Source organism: Vigna umbellata, chromosome 1 (genome assembly GCF_029865625.1).
Source record: "Vigna umbellata cultivar VRB3 chromosome 1, Vumbellata_1.0, whole genome shotgun sequence".
Lineage (NCBI taxonomy): Eukaryota > Viridiplantae > Streptophyta > Magnoliopsida > Fabales > Fabaceae > Vigna > Vigna umbellata.
The window spans coordinates 43,387,070-43,413,177 of record NC_142165.1 but is presented as its reverse complement, the minus strand read 5'-3'; the positions used below and the strand labels follow the sequence as shown (position 1 = coordinate 43,413,177).

Sequence of the window (26,108 nt, the reverse complement as noted above, 5' to 3'; positions counted from 1 at the left end):
GATAGAATGATTACATTTAATAATAATTCAGATCAGTCTTAAAATTAAAAAGGGCGCACGGTTATGGCCGAACGGCCTTACATAAAGAGTTACAATTAAACTATACAGCAGTACAAGTCTGACCGAACGGTTTACAAAAGGAACTACCGAACGGTCAAATATAATCAAAAGAGAGGGTGATCGAACGACCACCTTACTACGAAAACTAAATTACTAACCGAACATTCTATTGTTCGGTCTTAACTTCTACTTCTACCAAATTTTCTTCTTCCAGCGCCTCTTCCAGCGCCTCTTCCAGCAGCTCGTCTCCTTCTGCTCATATCCACACAGATGATCATTGCAACGACAAGGACGGACGTACAAAACCAAACAACACAGGAAATACAGGGTAAGCTTATGTAATTTAATTCAAGTATACACATACATTTCGCATATTCAAACACATCAAATACATTTCAACATACGTTTCAAGCAAGGCCTATTACTAGACTGACTGTCCGGACAATATGAAATCTGTGTAGCTACGACGTTCGTGCACCCGGGTGATGTAGTAACTGGAATGTCCTCATCAGCTGCCACCCCGAGGTTAGTCCTATCTGTCCAAAGTACCCCTAAGGACTAGGACCTCCTGCCGTTCCCACACATGACCTACCCTCCTTTACGTGAGGACGAGTACTCACGGAACATCAGGATGAACCGCTAGCTTAGCATAACCACATTCATACTTTACAAATTCCAATATTCATTCATGAGTCGTTCCTCCCCAGAACGCTCGTTCATAATCCAACACATTTCATTCATTTCATATTCTCTTCATCTTTCATTATCAATCATCTTAGTTTCATCTTTGTTTAAAGATTTTCAAGGACACCAGATACCGAACGTTCAATCCTCACTCAGAACGAGGACGAACACTGGGAACGAGACAGTGAAGTCTCTAGTTCCAGAATAGGATAAGACCAAGAGGTCACTGTCAGTTTGAGAAAGAAACCGACTACAACTATATATCACAAGAACGACTAGAACGAACGTTATATACCAAGTGAGCCAATTAGATGAACTGACTCTTGAGAGTTCCAACTGAACACCGAAAAGGACCGTGTCAAGCACTAAGGCACTAAGCCGGAATCAATGGGTGTAGACACCTCAAGACATTCAGAGAATAATACTTAGAAGGATTCACCTTAGGGACCCAAACGCTTATGAAAAATTAGCTTATTTAAGTTTAGCATCACGAAAACTGAATGCCAGTCAATGACTGAGCACGGTGGAGAGAAAAATCTATGGAAGTTGGACGAACGTTATTTTCATCGAAATATATTATAAAAGAAAATAGTACGAGCGCTTGGTGTAAGACCGAACAATACTCAGTACGAGCATTTGGTGTAAGACCGAGCACTACTAAACTTATAATAGAAAGATTAATAAATATAATAAGATATTATTCGAATAGTGTTTAAGAATAACTAAAATATACAAATACATATATTTACAAAATTTAAGTTTATCACAGAATACTCAGATACAACTACGCTTGGATGAACGCTCAAGCATAGTATTACCACACGAAGACGCTCGTCCTCAACTAGGATTCTTTCCAAATGAAAGGATCCAATTTTAACCAAGGTTACTAGTATTACCGAACGGTCAATGACCGTTCAATGACGAACGTACACTATCAAAGGAAATTTCATATCCAGGACTCATTTTTCTTCAACTTATGTCTTAATACATAATTTCATAACTTTATAAATTCATATCATAATCAATTTTCATACTTCATACAATCCATATCATAGTAAATAATCATATTCCATATAAGCAAGCATATCAGCATTCATACTTTATATACATTCAACCACTCAGCAACATGCATTCATTATCAATGAACGTATAAACGAACATACAATTAAATTAGATAAGCTTCCCTTACCTCTAGCGTGAACGATCGTCCTAGAGGCAGAAGTATGGTTTGCCTGACTACAATTTCTTCTACCCTCAACGCTCAACCAACTCTTCAAACTAAAACAAATAACAGAAACCAGGATTGGTTCAGGCAAGATGACAACATGCAACCAGAACTTAAGTTGCATGTTCTAGAGAACGGACGGCTAAAGACAAGAAAACTTACCAGTTTTAGAACTCGAAACTGTTCAGTTCAATTTGAAGCTTGGGACGCCGGGAGTATTCCTACGGTGCCTGAACGGAGATCGGAGTAAAGAATTGATGAGTTTTAGTAGAGAGAAGGAAGAACTTTTAGAGAGAAGGAGGAGAAATTGAGAAGTTCAGAGTCTGGGAAGAAGGGTGCATTCAGAAGAGAGTGGGACGGAAATTTCAGAAAATCATTTTCTTCCCACGTCAAAACGAGCGTCCGCTCTTCTTCTGACACCTGCATCCCATTATCTGATTTCTGATCCTCGTTGCTTGACACCTGACGTCCGTTCAGAGGGATTTTGGGTGCGTTTTAATGATTCTGACAGGAGGGTTTTGGGTGCGTTTAACGAGGTCTGACATAAGGTTAAAAAAATTTAAATAATTTCAGATTTTTTTTATTTTAAATTAAAATAAAAATTATTAAAATACCTCTGTGTTTAAAATATGTCTTTTTTTATAAATAGAAATTTTCTTGTTAACTAAAATTTAGTACACTTTAAGAAGTTACATAAATTAGCAAACCATATATATATATATATATATATATATATATATATATATAATAAAATTTTAATTCAACAATTCAAACACACCACATCACACAATGTCATATAATCATTCTTGTTGGTGTTTGCACGTGTAGTGGCCTTTATTGCTCTATAGAGCGGTAAATGGGTTTCACCCTACAACCACACACAAGGTTAGTCATTTCACTTCCTTTACCAAGGTAAAGCTCCTAGACTAAGCCATTCTCACCACATAACACATTTTATGAGTCTGAATGGTTTCTAGAGTACAGGATAAACCTTTAGTACTAACTTCTTACATTAATGCAAACATTACTTAATTACATCAAATAGGATTTCCTTTCTCGAGAGTCCCCACATCACCATCAATCGTACCATTTCAATATCGAATCACACCAATAATGACATGATATAAATCAAAAGATCACAAAAAGCATATATGTTGAAAAACACCAAATCATAACACAATACAGGCTGGCGCTTAGCGATACTAGGGCACAATCAGCGCTAGTATGCATAGAGACTCACGATCAAGGGAGCGCTCAATGTCCAAACTAGCACTCAATGTTGGCAATCCCCTGAAGCTTTCTAATTTTAAAGCATTCAACGGTGAAAACCAACACTCAATATTAAGGCCATTGGAGCTTACTGACTTGAGTGCACTTATTGGTCTGGAATGACTTGGGTTGACCCTTAACCGGGGATGACTCTGGCAGACCCTCCACAGGTACGACTCAAGTCAACCCTCAATCTGGAATTACTCAAACCGATATTTCAATCTTGATCCAGTCAGCCAAGGATAAATAGGGTTGACATAAGTCTACCTTCGGTCGAGATTGACTCAATCCCACGGACCAAATCAGATTGATTATCGATTTAGACCGATTCAAGTCAATTTGCGACTTATTCTAGCTCGATTGACGTTCGATCTTGGTCAATCCGACTAACATTTCACCTTGGCTGTCTTGATTGGCCTTTGATCTTGACCTACTTGATTAAGAATGACTCAAAGTAACCTACGATCGACACTCGGACGGTCTTTGGCTAACACATCATAAATTCATCTTCCAAACCATCAATGTCTCACATCTTTACGCCATCTCCCCATCATAACACCCTACGTTCTTCTTTTCAACCTTACCACTAACTTTTCACCTTCAATTCCAACTTTCACTTCACCTAAATTCTAAAAAAGAAAATAGAAAAAAAAACGGAAAAGAGAGGAACAACATGGCGGTAATGCCTTTGTGAGGTTCGCTTGAGTAAGCAAACCAGTGATGAGTGTATTTGGAAACTAAGAAGACATGCTAAATGATCCACTCCTCGTAACTAATATTGCAAGCTGACACACGAACCACAACCCCCAGACCGAAGCTGACATGTATGGAAGCGAAGGGTCATTGGACTCAAGTTGGTTAAGCATTATGTCGCCTTATTTCCGACTTACGAACCAAAAATATACAAATGTTTCTATTCACCAAAAGACGGTTAACATAGGTATTATGAAAATAATTAATATGATATCAATCTTCCATTTATCTAATCATAATATATAATATAGTTGTATAATATAGTTGTATAACAGCTTAAATTTATCTTATTATTTCTTTATCAACTAATACATCAATGCAAGTGACAAATAATTATTGAAAATTGTATTCCGCTTGAAAATCATTGACAAAGTGTGGAGAAAACATAGTGACGAGAAACAGAATATGAAATTACAATGACGATTTTGAGGGCAAAGTAAAAAAGAGTAAGCAACAAAAATAATATATCTTTTAATAGAGACGAGAAAAAAGTAGAAGGAATAGTGTGGTTTTTAGCGCATAAGAAAGAAAAAAAGACGATAGAAGTAATCTAGATTGCAAGGTAGCAGATAGAAAAAGGAGACTCAACATTAAATTTGAAAATAGATATGATGCCAAATTTAATTTATAATTATATTACATTATTTATTAGATAACTTTTTTTTAACAACAAATATATTGAAAAGAAAAAAATAAGATTATTTCAACATTTATATAAAACAGAAAAGAGATAAAAAAGAATACCAAAAAGTATAGGATTACCACATGATGGACATCTCCTCCTGCAATATCAAAGAAAATTCATGGGTAAAGAAAACCACAATAAATATAAGTACAACCTTAACTCCTTATCAAACATTCAAAACATTTCTAAGATACCTTAAGAATAACAATTTACATGGTCTACTAATATTCGAAATAAATTTTTCACACTGTATCTTCATCTCTGTGGAACTTCAGGCAATGTGTCCTTCCTTCTTATTCCAACAAACCCCTTTTTTCTTACAAAGTTTTATCACAACTAAAAACTTCATACTACCTCAACCCAATAAACTAACAACCACAACTACTTGTTTAAGAAGAGAATTTGTAATTAGTTTTCTTTTGAAATTTTGGTTCAATTCAATTTTTTAACTTTAAAAATTGATAAATTTAATCGTTTTAATCAAAATTTGTTAAACTTATTTAATATTTTAAATGTATTTGATAAAAACATTTAAATTGTTTATGGTGATTTACATATTTCTGCTTCAATTTTAGATGACAAACGTAAATAAACTTAATAAATTTTAGTTGAAAAAGCTAAATTTATATATCTTTTTAAGTTAAAAGGTTAAATTAAATCAAATTTAAAAAAAAAATCACTAACAGACAAAAATATGTTTAACTAAAAAAATACCTTATGATACTTTTAATTTTTTAAAACACATGGTATCTAAAACCATTTTGAAAATTGTGTTTTATATTCAACTTCTTTTTAAACTGATTTGACTGAATGTTATTGTATTTCATTCATTAACCCTTCATTGCTACCGATCTTCCTTTCCTGTATATAGATCTGTCGCATCAGTTTATTCAAAAATTCATTCATCAAAATTTCTAAATGTTTTTTTTAACTTATCGTTTTTAAACAAATATAAAATGAAATTTCTTTACTTTTTTTGTAATTAAGTTTTAATTGTAACTTATTTATCTTATACCTCTCTTGTGATAATAATAATATTTTTAAAATTTTAATTTTAATTCAATTATCATGAGTTTAAGGTTTGATAAAAAAATAATAATTTAAATGTATGTGATTTTGTTATATTTATTATATTAATTTATGTTGTAAATTTGTTATTTGTGGCATCCCAAATATATAATAACCACAATATATAACATATATAACATGGGCGTCCACATTCCAGTAAAGAGAATCGTCCACATTCCAATAAAGAGAACAGTCAGAGTAGAATAGAATAGTAGTTCAGTAGTGATATTACAGTCATCCACAAAAGGACAAAACTTAAAACTTAAACAGTTTAAAGTACTGCAAAATAACACCGACTTAAATTTAGAAATCCTAAAAATACTATACTGCATCATCAACATCCTCCAACTCTTGCTCCAAGAGAACCTCCTCAGCAACATCTGCTCCCATCCAAGTGGATAATCATAGCAAAGGAAAACATACACAAGCAGCACACAACAAAGAAGCAAGGGTGAGCTAGATAAATAAATAGTAATCATATAGTTCAATCAATAAATATCATTGTGCTTAGCTACATATAAAGAACAATCAAGGCATACCACTTTAAACCATGACTCAACCACTCACACGACTCATTGCATAGTTCAGTTGACACTCCCCAACACTATGCAATGTAAATCCCCCATCTGTCTATGTCTAAACTCTAAGACTATTGACGAGAAACTCCCTCTACTCTCACCACTTACACTGCTCTCCTCTATTTGAGCATGAACAGTGCTTCGAGTGTAGGGATAGACATACCAGTTCAAAGCTCCATACAGTTATACAAAACAACAACAACACCCCACACATCACTTTCAATTATCTCTCTGAGATGTCCACTTCATACTCAATTACATCATTGTAGTTGACATTCATATGCTTTACAACCACTCAACAACACCATACATACATCCTGGCAGTCAAACAACATCAATCAATCCAAATAGAAGAAGAAAAATGAGTGAGATCCCTCCATGCACAAGTTTATGTTCATATATATATATATATATATATTATGATAACAATTTATAACAATTTATATATATATATATATATATATATATATATATATATATATATATATATATATATGTATCATGATTCTTATTTGGTAAACTACTTGTCTAATTTTCATCATATTAGAGATCTTACTTTCTCCCGATTGGTCACCGGAGACTCACATTCGACGCTAGCACATATGACTAGTCACAACGTACTCGACCAGGCCAGGACTGCTCTATGATCAGGGATGTGCCAACTCTGGTTTTTAAGTCCCCTCTATCCTACCAACAAAGAAAGGCTTTTAACAAGTTATGATTTAATTATCTAAGTTATTAAAACTGTCCTATTCTAGACATCAAATGCCCAATTATATATATCACCCTTCCCCTCACACTAGCCTTAAACAATAACTGCCCATATATATTGTATCACAGAGCCTTTACTCCAAACCCTCCAACCAGAACAATTTCAACCAAAACAGATTAATTTCAAGAGAGACACTTACAAACATAATTGCCACATGTACCAGTTCAACACCAAAGCATAAATTATTTAAGCACAATTCCACATTTTCAGTTATAATTATCCAATAAAAATTACCATCGCAGAATAGCTTCACAAGAACACACTAGTTCAACATTCAACCTGCATATATTTTGTATAAAATAAATTCATACAAAAATAATTAGCTCCCCTTACCTCGAAAACTTCACAGTTTACTTGACAGGGATGATCTAAATAGTGCTCCTCACAGCAAAATTCAAAGACATCCTATAAATCACCCAATGGTGATAGAATTAGCTTTTTAGGCTAGAAATTACCACAAATTTGAAATAGAACACTCTTAGTGGCATGCATTTAGTAAAATAGCAATGCCCTAGGTGCTAGAAACGGTGGAGAAAAAGAGAATGTGACTTACCGGTTGGAACAAGAACTCGTTCGATCCGTTACGGAGCCACTGACGCGGTGAACATTTGAGCACCACTTATTCAAAAATTGAACGAGGGTGGTATTTTAGAGAGAAAGCAGAACAAACTGACTTAGGAGAAAGATTCTTGCTAAGGTCATGTACCTTTGATCTGATGAGTCTGACTGTCCCACATAAGGCCCAAAGACCCCTTTATTAATTTTACAAACCCTTATATTATTAATAAAAATTAAACGTGTTTATATATATAAGTATTGATATATTATTTTTATTCTCGAACATTATTAATTATAAATGCGAATTGAAAATTGAATGAAATCTAATCGAAATAATGAAATCAAAATTATGGGTTTAAATTTCATTTAAATACACAGGTCAAACTAAGTTGTTACTTTTTTTTACTCCACTAAAAATGCTTGACATATATATTTTTTCCAACGTCATTTAAAATCTAAAATAATAGGGATTTATATTTGCCACCTAGAAATGTATAAATGTATAAAGCTAACAAGTAAGGAAAATAATAGTGAGAGATTTAACATATTCCTATGTCCTCATCCATCTCAACCCATTATTTATATTCATTTTCAGCTAACACTTCTTATGCATTTTTGTCATATCAAAGGTATTTAGTCTCCACAATTACTTTCTACAAATATATATATATATATATATATATATATATATATATATATATATATATATATATATATCCATGTTTTTTTTCATAATGCATATTCAGTAAACCGTGGTGGGAATGAAAAGATAAGAAAAGGAGGGAGAAAGAGAGCGAGAAGTGATATTCTTTATATTAAGGGAAATTAACTACAAAGAATGAAAAATTTTATAATAAATTTTATTGATGTAATAGGGAATTCTTTAAATTAATTACAAAATGTAATAAGTTACAAATCAAAAATATTATTGATTTAATTGTTATAAAACTAAATATTAATTTAAATTTAAGATTAATTAATTATAAAGTGATTAATATATAAAACTCAAAATAATATTTAAATTTCATTTGTTGATAACATTTCATAAAGATACATGTATTTAAAGAATAAATATATTTTTAAAATAATTTAATTTGTGTACAGTTCTAATTTATTTTATTAACATTCATTTTACAAGAAAAAAAATACTACTATTAAATTAAGTCGAGTGATTAAAAAAATTAAGATCAATTTAAATTAATAATGAAATATAATACTTTTCCATCATTTTAATTATGTTTGTTCTTATTGTAAGAAAGCTAAAGGTAGAGTGGATAGTGTATTTAAAATATACTTTGGATTATCTTGTTTGGATTATTAGATATGAAATGTCTTATCTTAAAAGTATAATGTTATTGAAATCAAATTATACACTTACACTAGTACAAGAATAAAAGGTTTTGAGCGTATGTTATTTTTTAATGTTTAGAAAAATACTAATGTCATAGTGAGAGACATTAATTGACATTAAAAAGCAAAACAAATTGTTGAATAATGTCGAATATGTTTCGACGTCATTCAACGTCTTTTGTTGTCATTTTGTGACATTAATCAACTTTGTTTTTTTTAATAAACTGTTATTCATTTTTACAACTTTATCAAACTTGAAAAGCAAAAAACTAGTGAATGTAGGACAACTTTAGCATTTTATATATCCAAAACATTCACAATTTATATGAACTATAAATAAAAGTTATCACAAGTTAATGATATAGTTAATAATAGTGTATATTGATTATTAGCTTGTGATTTTTGGTTTTGATAGGTATAGTGAAACTTTTTGGTTGTAATTTCTTTTTATGATTCCTTAGAACCCTTATTTTAGGGGGAAAAGATCGAGGAGTCCTAATTTTGGGTTTGTGTGAAGTTTAAAACTTATTTGAAAAATCAATTGCGACAGTTTTTTAAATGACCATAATTTTTGCTTTGGTTGATCGATTTGGTAGTATTATAGATGTATTTGGGGTAGAAAAAAATTTTCAATTATGTAGAGCCAATTGTTCCTTCTAGATTTTCAAAAAAGACTATTTTTTATTTTTCGTTAATTTATTTTATTTTTTCCAAACTTTGCAAAAATATTTTACATATTTAGACTTTGAATTTTGGTCTAAAACTTTTTTGTGGGGGCTTTTAATGATATTGTGGTGCTTTGAACATATTTCAAGTCATTTGGAGTTGTTTTAAATATACTCTCAATTTTATCCTAAGTTTGGATGTATACTTCGTATGAACAACAAACAAGTTCAACAAAATCAATATCAATTATACCAACAAGTTCAACCTTCTTAAAATTGAAAATTAACCTTGTTGAAGGGGGATTCACCGAAATAAAGTGTTGTCATCAGTGAGGAAGAAAGGAGAACACGCCTATGCTTCAAAGAGTACTTGTGCACGAAACCAATTAGTCAAAAGGAAAGAAAATCATACCTAAAGTAGTTAATCAACGTGCATTTACATTTGTATAAATGAAAGAAAGATTACATACGTTGGTCGTCAAAAGCTTCGTCCAAGAAGGGTTTGAGCACAGAAGAGGGTTTAGAGCAAAGATAAAGTGAATGAATTTTTAAGCTCCTGTCCAAATTTTTTATGAATTCACTAATATATAACGTCTAAAAAGTAATATTCTAACGTCTTATAACTTTTTGATGTATGAAACTAAGACATTTGACGTCATACATAAATACATTTTCACCTTAGCGCCAAAGCTTTTTGTGAAAATTATCCAATATGACGTCGAAATTTGAGAATTTTGACGTCTAATGAGCATGAGTCGAAAAAGAATAAATTTTGATGTCTAAATCGAACACCTATTTATAAGAGTGTTACCAGTCATTTTTAACGTTTATATTCTAATATTGAAAGCGAGACGTTGAAACCTTATTTTACACTGGTGTTATAATATATAATTAATTTACATGTGATTATCAAACATAATTTCTAATAATAAAAAATAGGTTACAATCTTTAAATTGGTATAATGAAAAAAAGAAATTGCAAATGGAATAGATGAAGCTATGAGCTTATTTGTAAGCTTAAAAGTGAATAAAATAAAGTTAACAAGTTATTTTGGTTGTTGTATGGGGTTAAATCAGAAGTTCATTGTACTAGGAAGACGTAGACAGGGATTATGGAGTTTTGTGAGAATTAAGAAGCTGGAAAAATTAAATATACAGCAACGGTTGCCGATAAAATGGTTATAAGTGGCTATGCAGTGAATGCCCTGTTTGTGATTGTGAATAAAAATCACTACATTTAGTAATAAATTCTTTGCGCTGAATAGCAATGTAGCATTAATGGGAAGGCCAAAATAATGGTGTTTAGGTTGTTATGGACAAGATTGAGAGTTTTCACAATCTGGGCCCACCCAACCAAACTACTACCTTGTATTTTAGGACGGTGTTTGCTGCATGCCCACATTATTTTCTCAGACACAAAAACTTTGTATATTAGGTTTTAAAATTTTTCATAATACAGTAACCAAACCTAACCATTTAAGTTTGACAATGGATAATGCATTAAAGTACAGTGATGGGAGCAGTTAGAGGGTGAGAGATGCCCAGAAATTGTCGTTTCAGTTTTGAAGAGCGTTTGAATTTTGTTTAGTTGTTTTTTACCTCTCTTTAAAAGTCCACGACATTTGACAATGAAAGAATAAGGAACAATCATGTTACATTATTCTTGTTATACTTAATGTTTTCACTACTCATACAGTAATTCCCAACAACTTCGGATTTATTATTATTATTATTATTGGATAGTTGGACCCAGAAATTACAAGAGCACAATTAGATTAATGTCTTACGGACCCATACACGACTTTGGTGGAGGCTTTAGACAGCAAAGAAAAGCAGAGATGAAAGCCACATGCATTGGTCTCCACTCTCCATAGCTACTACACTCTATGCACTTTACCATTCTTTTTAATCAAATTAATGCTCCCAGATTTTTAATTATTAAAAAACGACTCAAAATAAACACATGCATTTTAAACAAATGCTTAATTTTTCTATTTATAATTCTACTTTTTAAATAAAATAATTGAGATACTTTATAAAATTCTACTTCTACTTTTTAACTATTTTTATTTTAGAGGTCTCCTTCTTTCAATATCTCAGTTAAGTTCAAGGCCGTATCATTTTTGCATGTGCACACCCTTTTCAAAGAAGGATTGAAAAATGTTTTAATTTTATGTAAGTAAATTTAAGACAATTGCAAAGTTCACCTTTAATTAGTCCATATTTTAACGGATAATGATACTTGTGTTGCGTACAAACAAAGTCTCACATCGGATAAAATAAGAGATGAATATGAGTTTATATACACATAATATACCTCCATTGATAAGAGATATTCTGGAGTGATACCAACAGTAAATCTGTGAGGGCTTGGCTCAAAGCAGATAATATTTTATCACTGTGGAGATATCTATGTGTATGTGTGTGTTGTCCCTTTTTTAACATGTGTCGTTCTGTGATTGGTTTATGTTGATGTTGATGATTATTATTATTAATTGTGGAGTAATTTTAGACCAATCACAAAATGACACATAAACAATGTTAAAATGGTGTCAAAAAAATGTTATCAAAATATCATTATTCTATTTTAACTATCATCCTCTATTGCACAAGCACTATGTACCATGCTAGCAAGACATAGACCTCGTAAAAGATGCTTCACCTAAATTGAGATTGATTATTCATTCTTTCTATGCCACACAGCTACAAGTGAACACATGAGGATAGATGTTTTCCTAACTCATTAATTTCGACTTACCTTTTTTTAGTTCATTTGTTTCTTTATGTAGCGTATAGCCAAATTAACATTCCAAATTAAATAAAAAAAATTATCCACTAACTTTTTATAAAGAGTTAGTTAAAAATTATATTGAGATGATTGTCAAATCCACAAGAATAAATTTTACCTTATCCTCAAATTCCTAAAAAGAATGAAAGTTAATGTCGTTTTAAATATATAATATTTTTATCTTTTAGTTTAAATGTATTATGGGTTATTACAAGTAACAAAACTCAATTATCATGAAATCAACAAAATACCTTTCCTAAAAGGATATAATTTATGATTACGGTAGAGATATTAGAATAATCAAATTTAATTTTTATGAATAAAATAGGAAATGTTATTAATAATAAAGGTGATAAAAATAGATTTTCTTCTATCGTTTCATCTCTATTAAATAAAGAAGGTTTTTATTTTTGTTTGATCAACAAATGTTAGTTATTAGTATTTTTCTTCTATCGTCTGCAAACATCATATTTGATATCTTAAGATATACATACAAAACATCATAATTGACACATAACCAATATTTAACGTACATAGTCCTTTTAAATATTTTAAACACTGAAATAAAGTGTTTTACATTAAAAATAAAAATAAAATAAACCCAAACTAATCATCAATACTCCCGATGACCCCAATTCATAAAAACTCCAATCAAACTTATAATATTTCACGTATGTAACCAATTCACTATATTGAATTTCCTTACTTTAAAATGATTTGTTAAAAAATAACACTTGTAAACTTTAAAGTATAAACTTTAATCTATATAATTAACACTTCCACTTATTCAAATTACTAAAAAGTTTTTTTTAATTAATTGATATAATATACAGGATAAAACTCCACAAACTAAAAAAAAAACGATATAACCAATTATAGGAAAGTGAAAATTTACCTTATCGAACAATCTTAATCTTAATCTATACACAATTTCTCCTGAATCTTGAATTCTAACAGTGAAAAAAGCAATAAACAATTAGTTTTAAAACTTCAAAAATATATAAAAATAATTTAGATTACAAAAATTCACTCTAATAATATCTTAAAAAGTAACATCTTTTACTACTTACTATCGTTTAATGATTTTTTGAACCAATATTATTTTAAGATGATTTATAGAAATCTAAACATGGGTTCACCAAGTGGTTGTGATCATTTTAATAACTCAATTAATAGGCTCTATTTAACATATCCTTAATTTTTGTTTTGAATTTCCTAATTAATATTTTAATTGATCTTAGTTAATAAAGTTCTGATCCGTCAACATTTGTAGCTTTTCAACATCAATTAATAATATTATTTATCACGTCAGTAAAGAATTTCATTACAGTGTCATTTTTTAGTACAACACAATTAGTCTTTTATCTATTTTATGAGTTATAGAAATAAATTTTATAAAAAGAAATAGAATGATTGTTCCGTCATCCCTTAAATGACATGACAATTGCCACTAATCCTTGGTGCAGTGACACAGATATATTAATACACAAAATATCAAGACAAATCAAAATATTCAATATTAAAAATAAAAAAAATAAAAACTTTACTGCGGTTGTTTTAGGAATGACAATAGCCTAACAATTTAACACATTCTCTGTTTGTTGGATATTTTAGAAAACATACGAAAAATCATTATGTAAGAAAGGTAAAAAATTCTCAATGATTACTCAAAATATAATATATTTCTTATGAATCCCTTTTCAGATTATTACACATTTTGTCCCAAAAAATAATTAAAATCATTATATAAGAAAGGTAAAAAATAAAATTGTTTCGTCAAATCTAAAAGTGTAGTATTTAATGTCAATCTCGTACAACCATTTAACAATTCATTTCGGTTTAAAAAAAAATTATTAAGCATGCAAAAATTTACATACAAATATTATCTGTTGTTTCACCTACACTTTTAATTATTTCATCGTATCACTTTCAATTTTCAAAAATAACTTCACATCTCTTATTAAATTTCAAAAGATATTTTTAAATATTTTATCGAATTTCAAAATACGATAAACAAAATGAAAAATCTTATCAAATTTTAAAATTTGATAAAAAAATAAAAAAGTATTTATTGGATTTTTGAAATTTAACGAAGAAAAAGTTTTTTAAAAATCAGTAAAACACAAAAGATGAGGTGTAGGGATTTTTGAATTGCAGGAAGAGTTTGAAAATTAAAAAGAAAAATTGGAAGTGCATTCATCATGGAGGTGAAGAGTAAAACAATCAACATTATCTTATTCTTACCCTTTCTATTGGCACCCTTATTTTATTAAACCTACTCCCATTCTCGGGTTTTGTTTCATCATTCAGAGCCCAAAATTCAATAAAATAAAAGCCCAAATCACTTTTGATAAATAACGCCTAACCATCCCTCTTTAACCTATTTCTCATAAAAAATATATTTCTACATCCTTAAAACTTTTCCATATAATTTTAATATGCACTTTTTTTTGCATCATTTACTGTTCTCTAATTTTGAATATATTAGAAATAAATAATACGAAAGAAATAAAAAGTATTTTTTTTTCTGATGTATACTACAATCAAGAAAAAGTTTTAAACCAATAAGTTTAAATAATTGAGCGCCTGAATAAAGTAATATAAAATTATGTATTTTATTAAAAGTTTTGAAATTAATCCATAATGTGTAGATGCATTAAATGTTAAAAATATTTTTACTTCATATATTACATTGTTTACTACTTAGTATATTCAAACGTGTGCATTCGGACGCGAAATTACTTTGTAGATAGGATAATAGTTTTCGTTAAATACATTTTTTTAGTATGCCTGTTTTTAATATTCTTTCTTTATAATTTTCCATTGTAATTTTAGAAGTCACACATGATAATATTTATGAAGAAATCAGTTTATTTATTTTCTTTATAATTAATTTGTAACCAAAAGTTATTTATCAATCTTTCTCAACGAGACAAAACTTAAACACTATATAAAAGATTGAGATTTTTAAACATTATGATACATACCAACCAGTATTCATTTTCTGTTGTTCCCGTGTTTTTTTTTTTATAGTTTTGATCTTTTTTTTTATCTTATTTCCATTTTTTTCTGGTTTTTATAGGTTTCAGTTATTTCTAGATTATTATTAATTACCGTTTACCAAAAAATATTACATGACATAACTTATTTTATTTTGGCAGAGTTCTAAGACAGTATATATCATTTTTTTGTAAAATTAAGAAAGCTCTTAGTAACATGAAAAATTGATAGGTCATATAAGTAAATTCTAAATTTAAGAAGAGACACTTATTTTATTTTGAATTCAATTATATATTGTTTTACATAATACATGTCTATAAATATTTAAAACAAAATTGAATACTAGATAGTGTTTCAACGAACTTCAATTTTTATGTTTGCTCCTTAAACTTCTATAATGTTTCATCTCTAAAGACTTAATTTCGCGACAAGGATTTTATACCTTCTCTTTTTGCTTATATTTTTTTTCTCCGAAAATATAATAATACACAAAACAATGAACTAATTATTAGTGTTTTTTTGGTGCAAGATTTGAAGTCATATAACTATACACAATTTTTTTCAGCATATATTTTATAGTTCACGTAAATTCCACGAAAAGATATAATTTCAGTCTATTCGATAAAAATCAATTACTATTTCTAATATATATACATATTTCTGTAAATATATCCAATTTTCGTTTTTATAGAATAGTATTAACCAATATTTGGACATGGGTCTTGAAGTGAAAAGACCCAATTCCCTCATTTTATGTTTACAAGGCCATTTCTTTCTGTAGTTCCATAATTTTAGTTTGCATTTCATAAAAGATTATACATTCTAAAATATATATACATTCTAAACTAAAAATATAATATTTTATATTTTGAAATACACACTCTAAAATGTATGACCAAACTATCTTGGAATTGATAGTTTCCTAAACAAAAACTGACCACAGAGAATTAGAGAATATCAAAAGTAAGGCACATGAATCAATCATCGTAGACGGCTCTATTGATATATGTCGCTCACTAAACCAATCTTGAATACTTTACAAAATAGAAATGTCAAACAAACATAGAAATAATTGACACAATTTGTCAAATTGGTAGGTGGTAGGCATCTCACCAAACATGAAGAATGTACAAGGCAGGGTTTATTTACAATATTTTTTCACCAATAAATTAAAAAAAAAAAAAAAAAAATCTTTCTCTTCTCTTTTGAATGTAACTAGACTAAATTGAATATCGAAGAAAGAAAAGAATAGAAAGAAAGTGGATTGAGCATCAAAATTCCCTGGAAGAACTCTGCCAGACCTCAACACATTGTTGATCCTTTCTGGTCAAGAACATGGTGCTTCCTCCAAAGGCCAAATTTGTGATCTTTGCACCACCCATGTCCCTCATTCTACCCATCAAGTTCTTCTTGAATATCCTTCCACCATTGCCACCACCCATGATAACCTCAGACCAGAGCTCCACGTCACCACCCTTGGTGCAAAACACTTGATTCCCCTGCGTTTCGATTTTCGACCCAATCCCTTCCTTTTTCCCACTGTTCGTAACCTTTCTTTTATCCCCAAGACAAACCCACGCGCTCTCGGTGCTCAAATTCCGCATGTCCACGTAAGAAGCTTCGCCCGAATTCACCCCAACCTTAAAAATTACCGACAACGGATCGCAAACCGCCACGTCAGCGAAACAATCCACCTTCTCAGAAATTTCCCACACAACGTTTCCGGATCGAACATCCCACAACCGTATGTTACCGGAAACGCCGGAGGGACCGCTGTGGGACCCAGAGGCCATCAACAGATTGTAACCCTCAATCCACTGCAACTTCGTCGCGGGAATTGCCGAATCGATGTCTGCGCCGAAGATTTCGTTGTGACCGATCTCGGTGACGGGGGTTAGAGAATGCAAATCGTAAACCATTATGGAATTGGAGTTTCGGCGCGAGGATTCGAAGCTGACGAACATGTTTTCCGAGGAGGATCCGATGGCTTGGACGGTGGACCCGGATTTGGTGACGTTTTCCCAGTTTAGGGTTTCCTTGACGCGGCCGTTCTCGAGGTCCAGGATCTGGAGGCCGGAGAAGTCGTTGGCGCCGGCGGCAACCAGTGTTGGTGAGAGCGCCAGGAGGGAGTCGACGGCTGTGAAGTGGGTGAGGACGGTGGCCTTGCGGCGGAGGGACCAGTCGAAGGAGGTGATCTTGCTGCCGTGCGCGACGTGGAGGGCACCGCAGGCTGCGTCGGCGGCGAGGGCGGAGGGGGAGTCGCGGCCGTTGAGGGGCAATAGGAGGGATTTTTGGAGGTTGAAGGGTTCCAATTGAGAAGGGTTAGAGAGGGAATTGATGAGGAGGCTTTCGATGCCGTAGAATTTGGACTCAATAATTAGGTCTTGGAGATCGAAAGCTTTGGCCTTTGAGGGAAGGTTTCCGGTGCGGAGGAGAGAGAGAAGGAGCGAAAAGATTTCCGGGTCTCTGTCTATGAAGGGCGCGTAGATTCCTGAAGACTCCGCAATTCTGGAGAAGAAGGTTTTGGGACCAGCCGAGGTTAGTGTCTGTTTGGTGGTTTGGAAGAGTTGGCCTCCGACGTCGATGGAAACTATGTTGGAATCGGGCTTGGGGAAGCCAGCTGGTTCAGAACCTGCAAAAGGTGGCATTTTTGTTGCTGTTGTTTTGATGCGAATAACGTAGAATGAAAGAGAGAAGAGGAGTTTGTGGTGTTATTGGAGTTAGGAAATGGAACGAGGATGTTTGGTAGATGGAGAAAAATGAGGGGTTATATATATATATATTATGATGGTTGACACAAGAGAAATGGTGGCTTTTGGTGTGGCTTAAGTATAGGATCGGGTGGGACTCTAGAAGGAGAAATGCCCAAAAGTCTCGGGGTGGGTCAATCAAAGATTGTCCACTCTTCTAGATTTGCATAATTGCATTGCATCATTGCCAACGTGTTTTTCTTACACTTTCTTTTTAGATGAAAACATTATATTATTGCTATCTTTCGCCGCCCAACATGGACCGTTTGGATTTTGACGAGAGACTATAATAAAGGTAATATATTCAGAGAACTGCGGCCAGGATCTTTCTACTCTACTACTGGCCGTTGTTGCACGTTTTTTTAAATTTCAACGGCTGGGTCAAATTTGGTGCCCTTAGGATTTCGACTATTTTTAAGTTTGTTTTACGAAGGAGAGTTTGTTTGACTATTTGACCACCTAACATTATTGATAAACTAATAAATATAATGTTTAAAGATTTTCCATCAAACTAGTTTTAGTCAGCAGATCGAATTTTTACGACCTTATGGCTCGGAGATTAGTAAGAAGATACAGAAACAAAAGATCAACCTTGTTTCCAATATTGGTTAGTCAGTTTAATTTCTAGATATGTTATTTATGTTTGAAAGCAACTGGGTCCTTAGTGAAGAAATGTTTTTTTAATGTATACAAAACTAATAAAAAGACACGTTTAATATAATGTTATGTTTTGATACCTTGCTTCTGTAAAAAAAAGTATCGATACTTTGCTCAGTCTAGGATTGACCTTTTAAATATAAAAATGTATTTGTGATTTTCAAAAAGATAAAAGATGTGATGGTCAGGCGTGCACACCAGAACTAGAAGATGGAAACATCTAGGAAAAAGGTAAGTTTTGTCTGAACTGGACCTGAAGTTGCTCACTTAGGCCTGTGAGGAAGAATGTGCTGGGCCTTTTACTGTTCCTCGTTATACTCCCTTCACAATTCAAATGAACCTAAGTGGTAGTGTATTTGATTTTAATTTTGTGTACAATCAAACCAAATCCAGTTTAAAACAAGGCATATACAACTTTAAATTCAAATTAATATAACTCTTATTATGATGTAAAGTTAGTTGAGTGATTATTAGAATCAATTAATATATATATATATATATATATATATATATATATATATATATATATATATGAGATGTTGTTCGATTTAGAGATTGAAATTTCAATTATGATTTTATCCTTAAAAGGTATTTCAGAAAGTAAAAAAGTATTATCGGTAGAGGCATAAGAATGATTGGTCATCCTTAGTGGAAGACTTATCTATATATCCAAGTATTGTCTATTTTGGAGTATTGTTTGTCATAGTTTTATTTTTAAAAGACGTCTCGAAAGATGGATAGAGAAAAAAGTATTTAAACTATGCTTGACCTCGATTCTAAACGATGTGAGACTACTGGGTATGGTACAAACAATTTTTTTTAACACCAATCTCATTATAATTTTGGTATTTCAATTAAAAACATCTTAAACTTAGTTTTAAAATCCATTATCCCAATAGTTTGTTAGAAGTTATTTATGTCACATGGTTCACCTAGACTCACTTTGACTTAATTGAAAAAAAAAATAGTATATTTAATTATGGGTTGCCATCCCATTATATAATTTAAAATTAGGCAACTTTTTCATAAGATTTTTAGGATGGGACAAAGTAGGAGACATAGAAATAAAAGTTGTGAGTGTCTTTGATGAGAAAAGAAAAAAAGTCATCAAGGAGTGAAGAAGAAGAGAGAAATAATCATATTTCTTTCTAAAATGTTTTACATAATCATATTCTTAATTTCTTAACTTTGCATCGGATTTCTTTTTGTAACATCCCAAAAATACAGTTTAAAACTATATAATAGAATAATCACATTTAATAATAATACAAATCAGTCTTACACTAAAGAGAACGTACGGTTATGGCCAAATGGCCTTACAAAGAGCTACAAACTTAAACTGTGCAAGATAAGAAATTTTGACCGAACGATTTACAAAAAAAAACATCGGACGATCATACAAAACGAAAGGGAGAAGGTGATCGATCGACCACCTTACAATTAAACTAAACTACTGACCGGACGTCCTACTGTTCGGTCTTCACTTCTACTTCTACCAAATTTTCTTCTTCCAGTGCCTCTTCCAGCAGCTCGTCTCCTTCTGCTCACATCCACACGGATGATCATTGCAACGACAAGGACGGACGTACAAAACCAGACAACATAGGAAAAACACATGGTAAGCTTATGTAATTTAATTCAAGTAAAAACATACATTTCTCACATTCAAACACATAAGATACATTTCAACATACGTTTCAAGCAAGGCCTACTACTAGACTGACTGTCCGGACTGTATGAAATCTGTGTAGCTACGACGTTCGTGCACCCAGGTGATGTAGTAACTGGGATGCCCTCAACAGCTGCCACCCGAGGTTAGTCTTATCTGTCCAAAGTACCCCTAAGGACTAGGACCTTCTGCCGTTCCCACACATGACCTACCCTCCTCTACGTGAGGACGAGTACTCACGCAACATCAGGATGAACCGCTAGCTTAGCATTACCACATTCATACTTTACAAATTCCAATATTCATTCATGAGTCGTTTCTCTCCGGAACGCTCGTTCAAAATCCACAATATTTCATCTATCTCATATTCTCTTCATCTTTCATTATCCATCATTTTAATTTCATCTTTGTTCACCGATTTTAAGAACATCAAATATCGAACGTTCAGTCCTCACTCAGAACGAGGATGAACACTAGGAACGAAATAGAGAAGTCTTCCGTTCCAGAATAGAATAAGACCGAGAGGGTTACTGTCAGATTGAGGAAGAAACCGAGTATAATTATATAATATATGACGAACGTTACTTACAACATGAATCAGTTAAATGAACTGACTCTAGTGAGCTCAAACCAACACTCAAAGAACATATCAAGTACTGAGGCTCTAGGCCGGAACCAATGAATGTAGACACGTCAAGACGTTTAAAGAACCACACTTTAGAAGAATTCACATACATAAACCTAATGCCAGTCAATGACCGAACACGGTAAAGGGAAATTCTACTGAAGTTGGACGAATGCTATTTCATCAAGATAGATAAAACCATAAACGAGTACAAGCGCTTGGTATAAGACCGAGCACTACTCATTTCGAGAGTTGGTGAGACCGAGCACTACTAAACTTATAATAGAAAGATTAATAAATATACTAAGATACTATTGGAATTGTGTTTAAAATAACTAAAATATACAAATACATATATTTACAAAATTTAAGTTTATCACCAAATACTCAGATGCAACTACGCTTGGCCGAACGCTCAAGCATAGTATTACCACACGAAGGCGCTCGTCCTCAATTAGGATTCTTTCCAAATGAAAGAATCCAATTTTAACCAAGGTTACTAATATTACCGAACGGTCAATGACCGTTCAATGACGAACGTACACTATCATAGGGAAATTCATATCCAGAACTCATTTATCTTCAACTCATTTCTCAATACATAATTTCATAACTTTATAAATTCATATCATAATCAATTTGCATACTTCGTACAATCCATATCATATTAATTAATCATATTCCACATAAACAATCATATCAGCATTCATACTTCATATACATTCAACCACTCAGCAACATACATTCATTATCAACGAACGAGCAACGAACATACAATTAAATTAGATAAGCTTCCCTTACCTCTGAGCGTGAACGAACGTCCTAAAGACAGAATACGTTTTGCGTGACTGAAATTCCTTCTACCCTTACGTTCCACCACTTTTTAAACTAACCAAACAGCCAAAAACCAAAAGTGGTTCAGACAGGATAACAACATGCAACCGGTACTTCGTTTGCATGTACCAGAGAACGAATGGCTAAGGACAAGGAAACTTACCAGTTTCAGAACTCGAAACTGTTCGGTTCAAATTGAAGCTTGGGTCGCCGAGAGTGCTCCTACAGTGCCTGAACGGAGATCGGAGTAGAGAAATGGTGAGTTTCGGTAGGAAGAAGGAAGAACTTTTTAGAGAGAAGGAGGAGAATTTGAAAGATCAGGGTTTTGGAGAAGAATGTGCATGCAGAGAGTGTGACGCAACTTTCCAAAAACTCAGTTTTGTTTAAAACGGACATCCGCTCAACTACTGACACCTGCATTCCACTATCTGATTTTTGAATCTCATTGCTTGACATCTGGCGTCCGTTCAGAGGGGTTTTGGGTGCGTTTTTAATGGTTCTGACACTTTTCAAATAATTTCACCTACAATCATATCATTATTTAATTTTATTTTTCTAATTTATTTGACCAAATTTTTTAGATAAATTATTTTAATCAAATAAATATACATCTCTCAAATTTAATTTTACAAAAAAAACACCCATAATTTCAGTAATATTATTATCATAATTTTCCGATTACCAGAATTAAAATATATTCAAATTATCTTATTTATTATTTTTATTCTTCGAATCTTTTATTCCTAACATATTTATAAATATTAAATTAAATATATTTTTTAATTTCAATGTTACATCGAAATTTCAAATTTATAATAAATTATTTTTAATAAATCAATATACAATTAAAAAAATTTAATAAAGAAACATTTTCTTAAAATTATTTAATTTCTTAAAAGAAAACAGCTACTTAGAATTGGTCTCCCATGAAGCCGAGTTCTAGTTGCAGCAAAATGCACAACACAGATAAATTTCTTCATCAGAATTCGTCTCTCAGAAAAGGAATTCCCTACATGAACAGAGTGAAGTGATCTATTGTGGGAAATAAATTCTCTTGAGGTCCAATGAAGTTAATAAATTTAACAATTAGTCCATTCGAGAGAGTAATATACAAGTCTCAGTTTTGAAGGAAACCAAACAAAGATTCTGTTTATTTTAGGAAACGTGTCTTTTACTCAAGAACATCATAGTCCAAATGAGGGAATCCATCTTCCAATTTTTAATCAGTTCGATCAGAGTTAATCCTGTATTTAACTATGCTGAATTTTTACAATCTGTCTGAAATCTAATAACAATACAAATGTTACCAACATTTGATGACGTTGGAAAGTGAAAGGTCTCTCATGAACATCCACTTTTCAAGGTTCCAGTTAACTAGAAGGTTGAATTCCCACGCACGAATTTTAACCTTGGACCAATGTTTCAAGTTTGGTGTATTCATACAATCCAACAATCATGATCATTAGTCAACTATATTACATATATATAATCGTAGAGGGTACATATGCTAAAAATGTACAGCTATTTCTAACACAAACTTGGTAAAAACTACAACATATATTAAGCAAACTACCATTATTTTTTTCGGGGCCATTAGATTCAAAAAAGAACCCCATCACTGTGTTAGACTTGCAAATCTTAATTTACTATGATTCAATCTAGCATGTGTGTGTGCTGTTGGGTTCTGTCAAGCATATCATGGCACAAAATAAAAAACCAATGCCAAATTCGTGAATCATTGTGTGAGTCTTTAATGGTTAGCTGACACCAGGTTGAATCATTGGGAAAAAGGTCCAATCTTTGGTGGCCCCTCTCTCCTTCCCTGCAACTTTCTCATTAGCCCACCAGTCAGCAACTATATTGGGAGCAAGAGAATCCCCTCCATCTGCTTTATCAAAATTGAATTCTTTAGCACAAGTTAAAGACTGATCCTTCTCGTGAACTCTTGCATCATCTCCACTCAAATTAGTTTCCAGCGGTTGATCACTGTGAGTTTCAGCAAGGACTTGTTTCTCGTTGGACCCGGTTTCTCCAAAATTATCTTCTTTTTCTGCTGCTGTTGGAGAATCGTTTTTCAATTTCGACACGACCTTAGTCCACGCCGATGCTGCTGGGTTGTTTTCCAGAGATTCCAAGACTTTCTGGGCAGATATATCAAATGAAACTCTATGATTTATACTGATCTCATTAACCCGATTGTTGCTTGGACGTGGGGACATTTTGATCTCAGAAACCCAATGATTTGAAAGAAAACCGGGTTGAGCTGTGGACCTTGCAGCATCAGGGGTGAGCGAGCCGGAACCTTGGTTTGACTTCCTGTTTTCATAAGCAGAAAGTTTATCAATGCCGAGAAGCTTGGGAGGGTCTGGTCTTTGGAAATCAAGAATATGGGAGAGAGTGGCATTAATTTCAGAGTCAGGGAGCGGCGATGAGGCGCCGGAGGCAGAGATGGCGGATCTGGGTGATATGAGTTGACCAACTGGACTTCCGGGGTGAAACTGATAGGACTGGAAGTCGTAGTGAGATATTTGGAAGCGGTGAAAGGTGTCGGAATTCCTGTTGTTGGGGTCAAGAAGCTGAGCAAATGGAACCTCCGGCGAAGAAGGGGTGGTCAAGTGGACAGATTCGGGAGGTGGGGTGAAAGGAGCGGTGGATGAAGCCGAGAAAACAGGTGGTGATACTAATTGGGTTTCATGAGCAAAAGGGCCAATGGCAAAGATCGAAGCAGGACCACCAGGAGAGTACATGCTGGCAGAGATACAAGTGTGGGAGATTTTACCAACCGGTGAGTGTGCGGTTGAGGGAGGTTCTGATTGAAAGAAAGATACCGGAGATGACGGAGGGGCGGCGAAGGGGAGTGTTATGCTTGCTGCTTGTGTTGAACTGACAGCTCCGGCAGGATCAGCTCCATTGGTGGCTGTTTCTGGAACAAGGATCGCATGTCCAATGCGCTTTCTGTTTCTTTGATATCCAAAACACCCAATTTTGCTCAACCAGCTTCCCCATCCTTTCTTCTGCAACCAAAAATACCTCAATTAAACGTAAGGAATCAAACAACTCTCATACGTATAAATCAGGGCAAACACCATCAATTGGAAATTCATTCAGTAAATAAAAGTGACAGGATTTCGATCCTCCCAAATAATTTCGGTGTTCATTAATCCCGTTATTGAAAAATACCAAAAGAAAACGAGAAAGCCAAACAATCATACTGAATTTTCAATTCATAACTTATTTTGTTATTTTTATTTTTTTCATTTCTCTAAACTGTGCAAGTAAAAAACTCCGCTTCCAGATAGAAGACTTCCACAATTAAAAACAAAACAAAAACTATTCCAAAGTATCAGTACTAACTCGTCAAGAAAACGACTGATATCAACCAAAAGCATTCACAGTGAGAAAAACCGAGGAGTTCCAACTTCACACGCTTTGGTATTACAGAAGGCAAAGACCAAGCACAGGAAAATCCGAACATTGTTCAATTATTATTATTTTTTCTTCTGCACGACCTTACTCTCTCGAAAACGAAAAGTTTGCTACTTTATTTGCTCGTGCACAAGGGGAAAGGAAAAAAAAAAAGATCTCTTCTTTCGGAAAAAAGATCAATCAATTATAAAATACACTCATCCAAACAGCTTGCCGTTCAACAAAAAACCGAAGCCATAGCAAACCTGAAGAAAAAGGAGCCCAGAGAAGCAGAAGGGTATGGCAAAAAGAATGAAAATGATCGAAAGCGAAAGAAGTGTGAAAAAAAAAAGAGAAAGATGGGAATACCTGGGTAGGAGGTTGAGAAAGGCGGTCGTGGGAAGCAGAGGCTATGGCAAAAGCAGCAGCGTTAATAGTGTCGAAAGTGTTGTCAGCATCAGTCGCACGAATCCCTCTCATGTCTGTCTGTGAGCGATGAGAAAAATGTTGGGGTGAGAAAAGAAGGGCGTTGGAAGCATGAGAGACGAAGGGGTTATGATATGATAGTGGAGAATCAAATCTGAGTTTATGTGTTGTGGTGTGGTGTTGTGTTGAGGCGTGAGTTGCGTTGGCGTGTATTTGTGTCGTGTATGAGTACAACGCTGTTATGAGTTGAGGTCAAACACGGCAATGACTTACTCCTCATGTGATTA

The 26,108-nt window shown here is 32.9% G+C and overlaps 2 protein-coding genes across 2 annotated transcripts; both read right to left on the bottom strand.

The window, feature by feature from the left end:
• Nucleotides 1-16,428: 16,428 nt before the first annotated feature.
• LOC148205455 (BTB/POZ domain-containing protein At5g41330-like) lies at nucleotides 16,429-18,439 on the bottom strand. Its single transcript, XM_088103260.1, has one exon. The coding sequence runs from the start codon at nucleotides 18,101-18,103 to the stop codon at nucleotides 16,727-16,729; it is 1,377 nt and encodes a 458-aa protein (XP_087959386.1). The 5' UTR covers nucleotides 18,104-18,439; the 3' UTR covers nucleotides 16,429-16,726.
• A 5,007-nt stretch (nucleotides 18,440-23,446) lies between these two features.
• LOC124821567 (hydroxyproline-rich glycoprotein family protein) lies at nucleotides 23,447-26,108 on the bottom strand. Its single transcript, XM_047293474.2, has 2 exons — nucleotides 25,765-26,108; nucleotides 23,447-25,004 (listed from the first exon to the last, which is right to left on the bottom strand). The coding sequence occupies exons 1-2, from the start codon at nucleotides 25,873-25,875 to the stop codon at nucleotides 23,748-23,750; spliced, it is 1,368 nt and encodes a 455-aa protein (XP_047149430.1). The 5' UTR covers nucleotides 25,876-26,108; the 3' UTR covers nucleotides 23,447-23,747.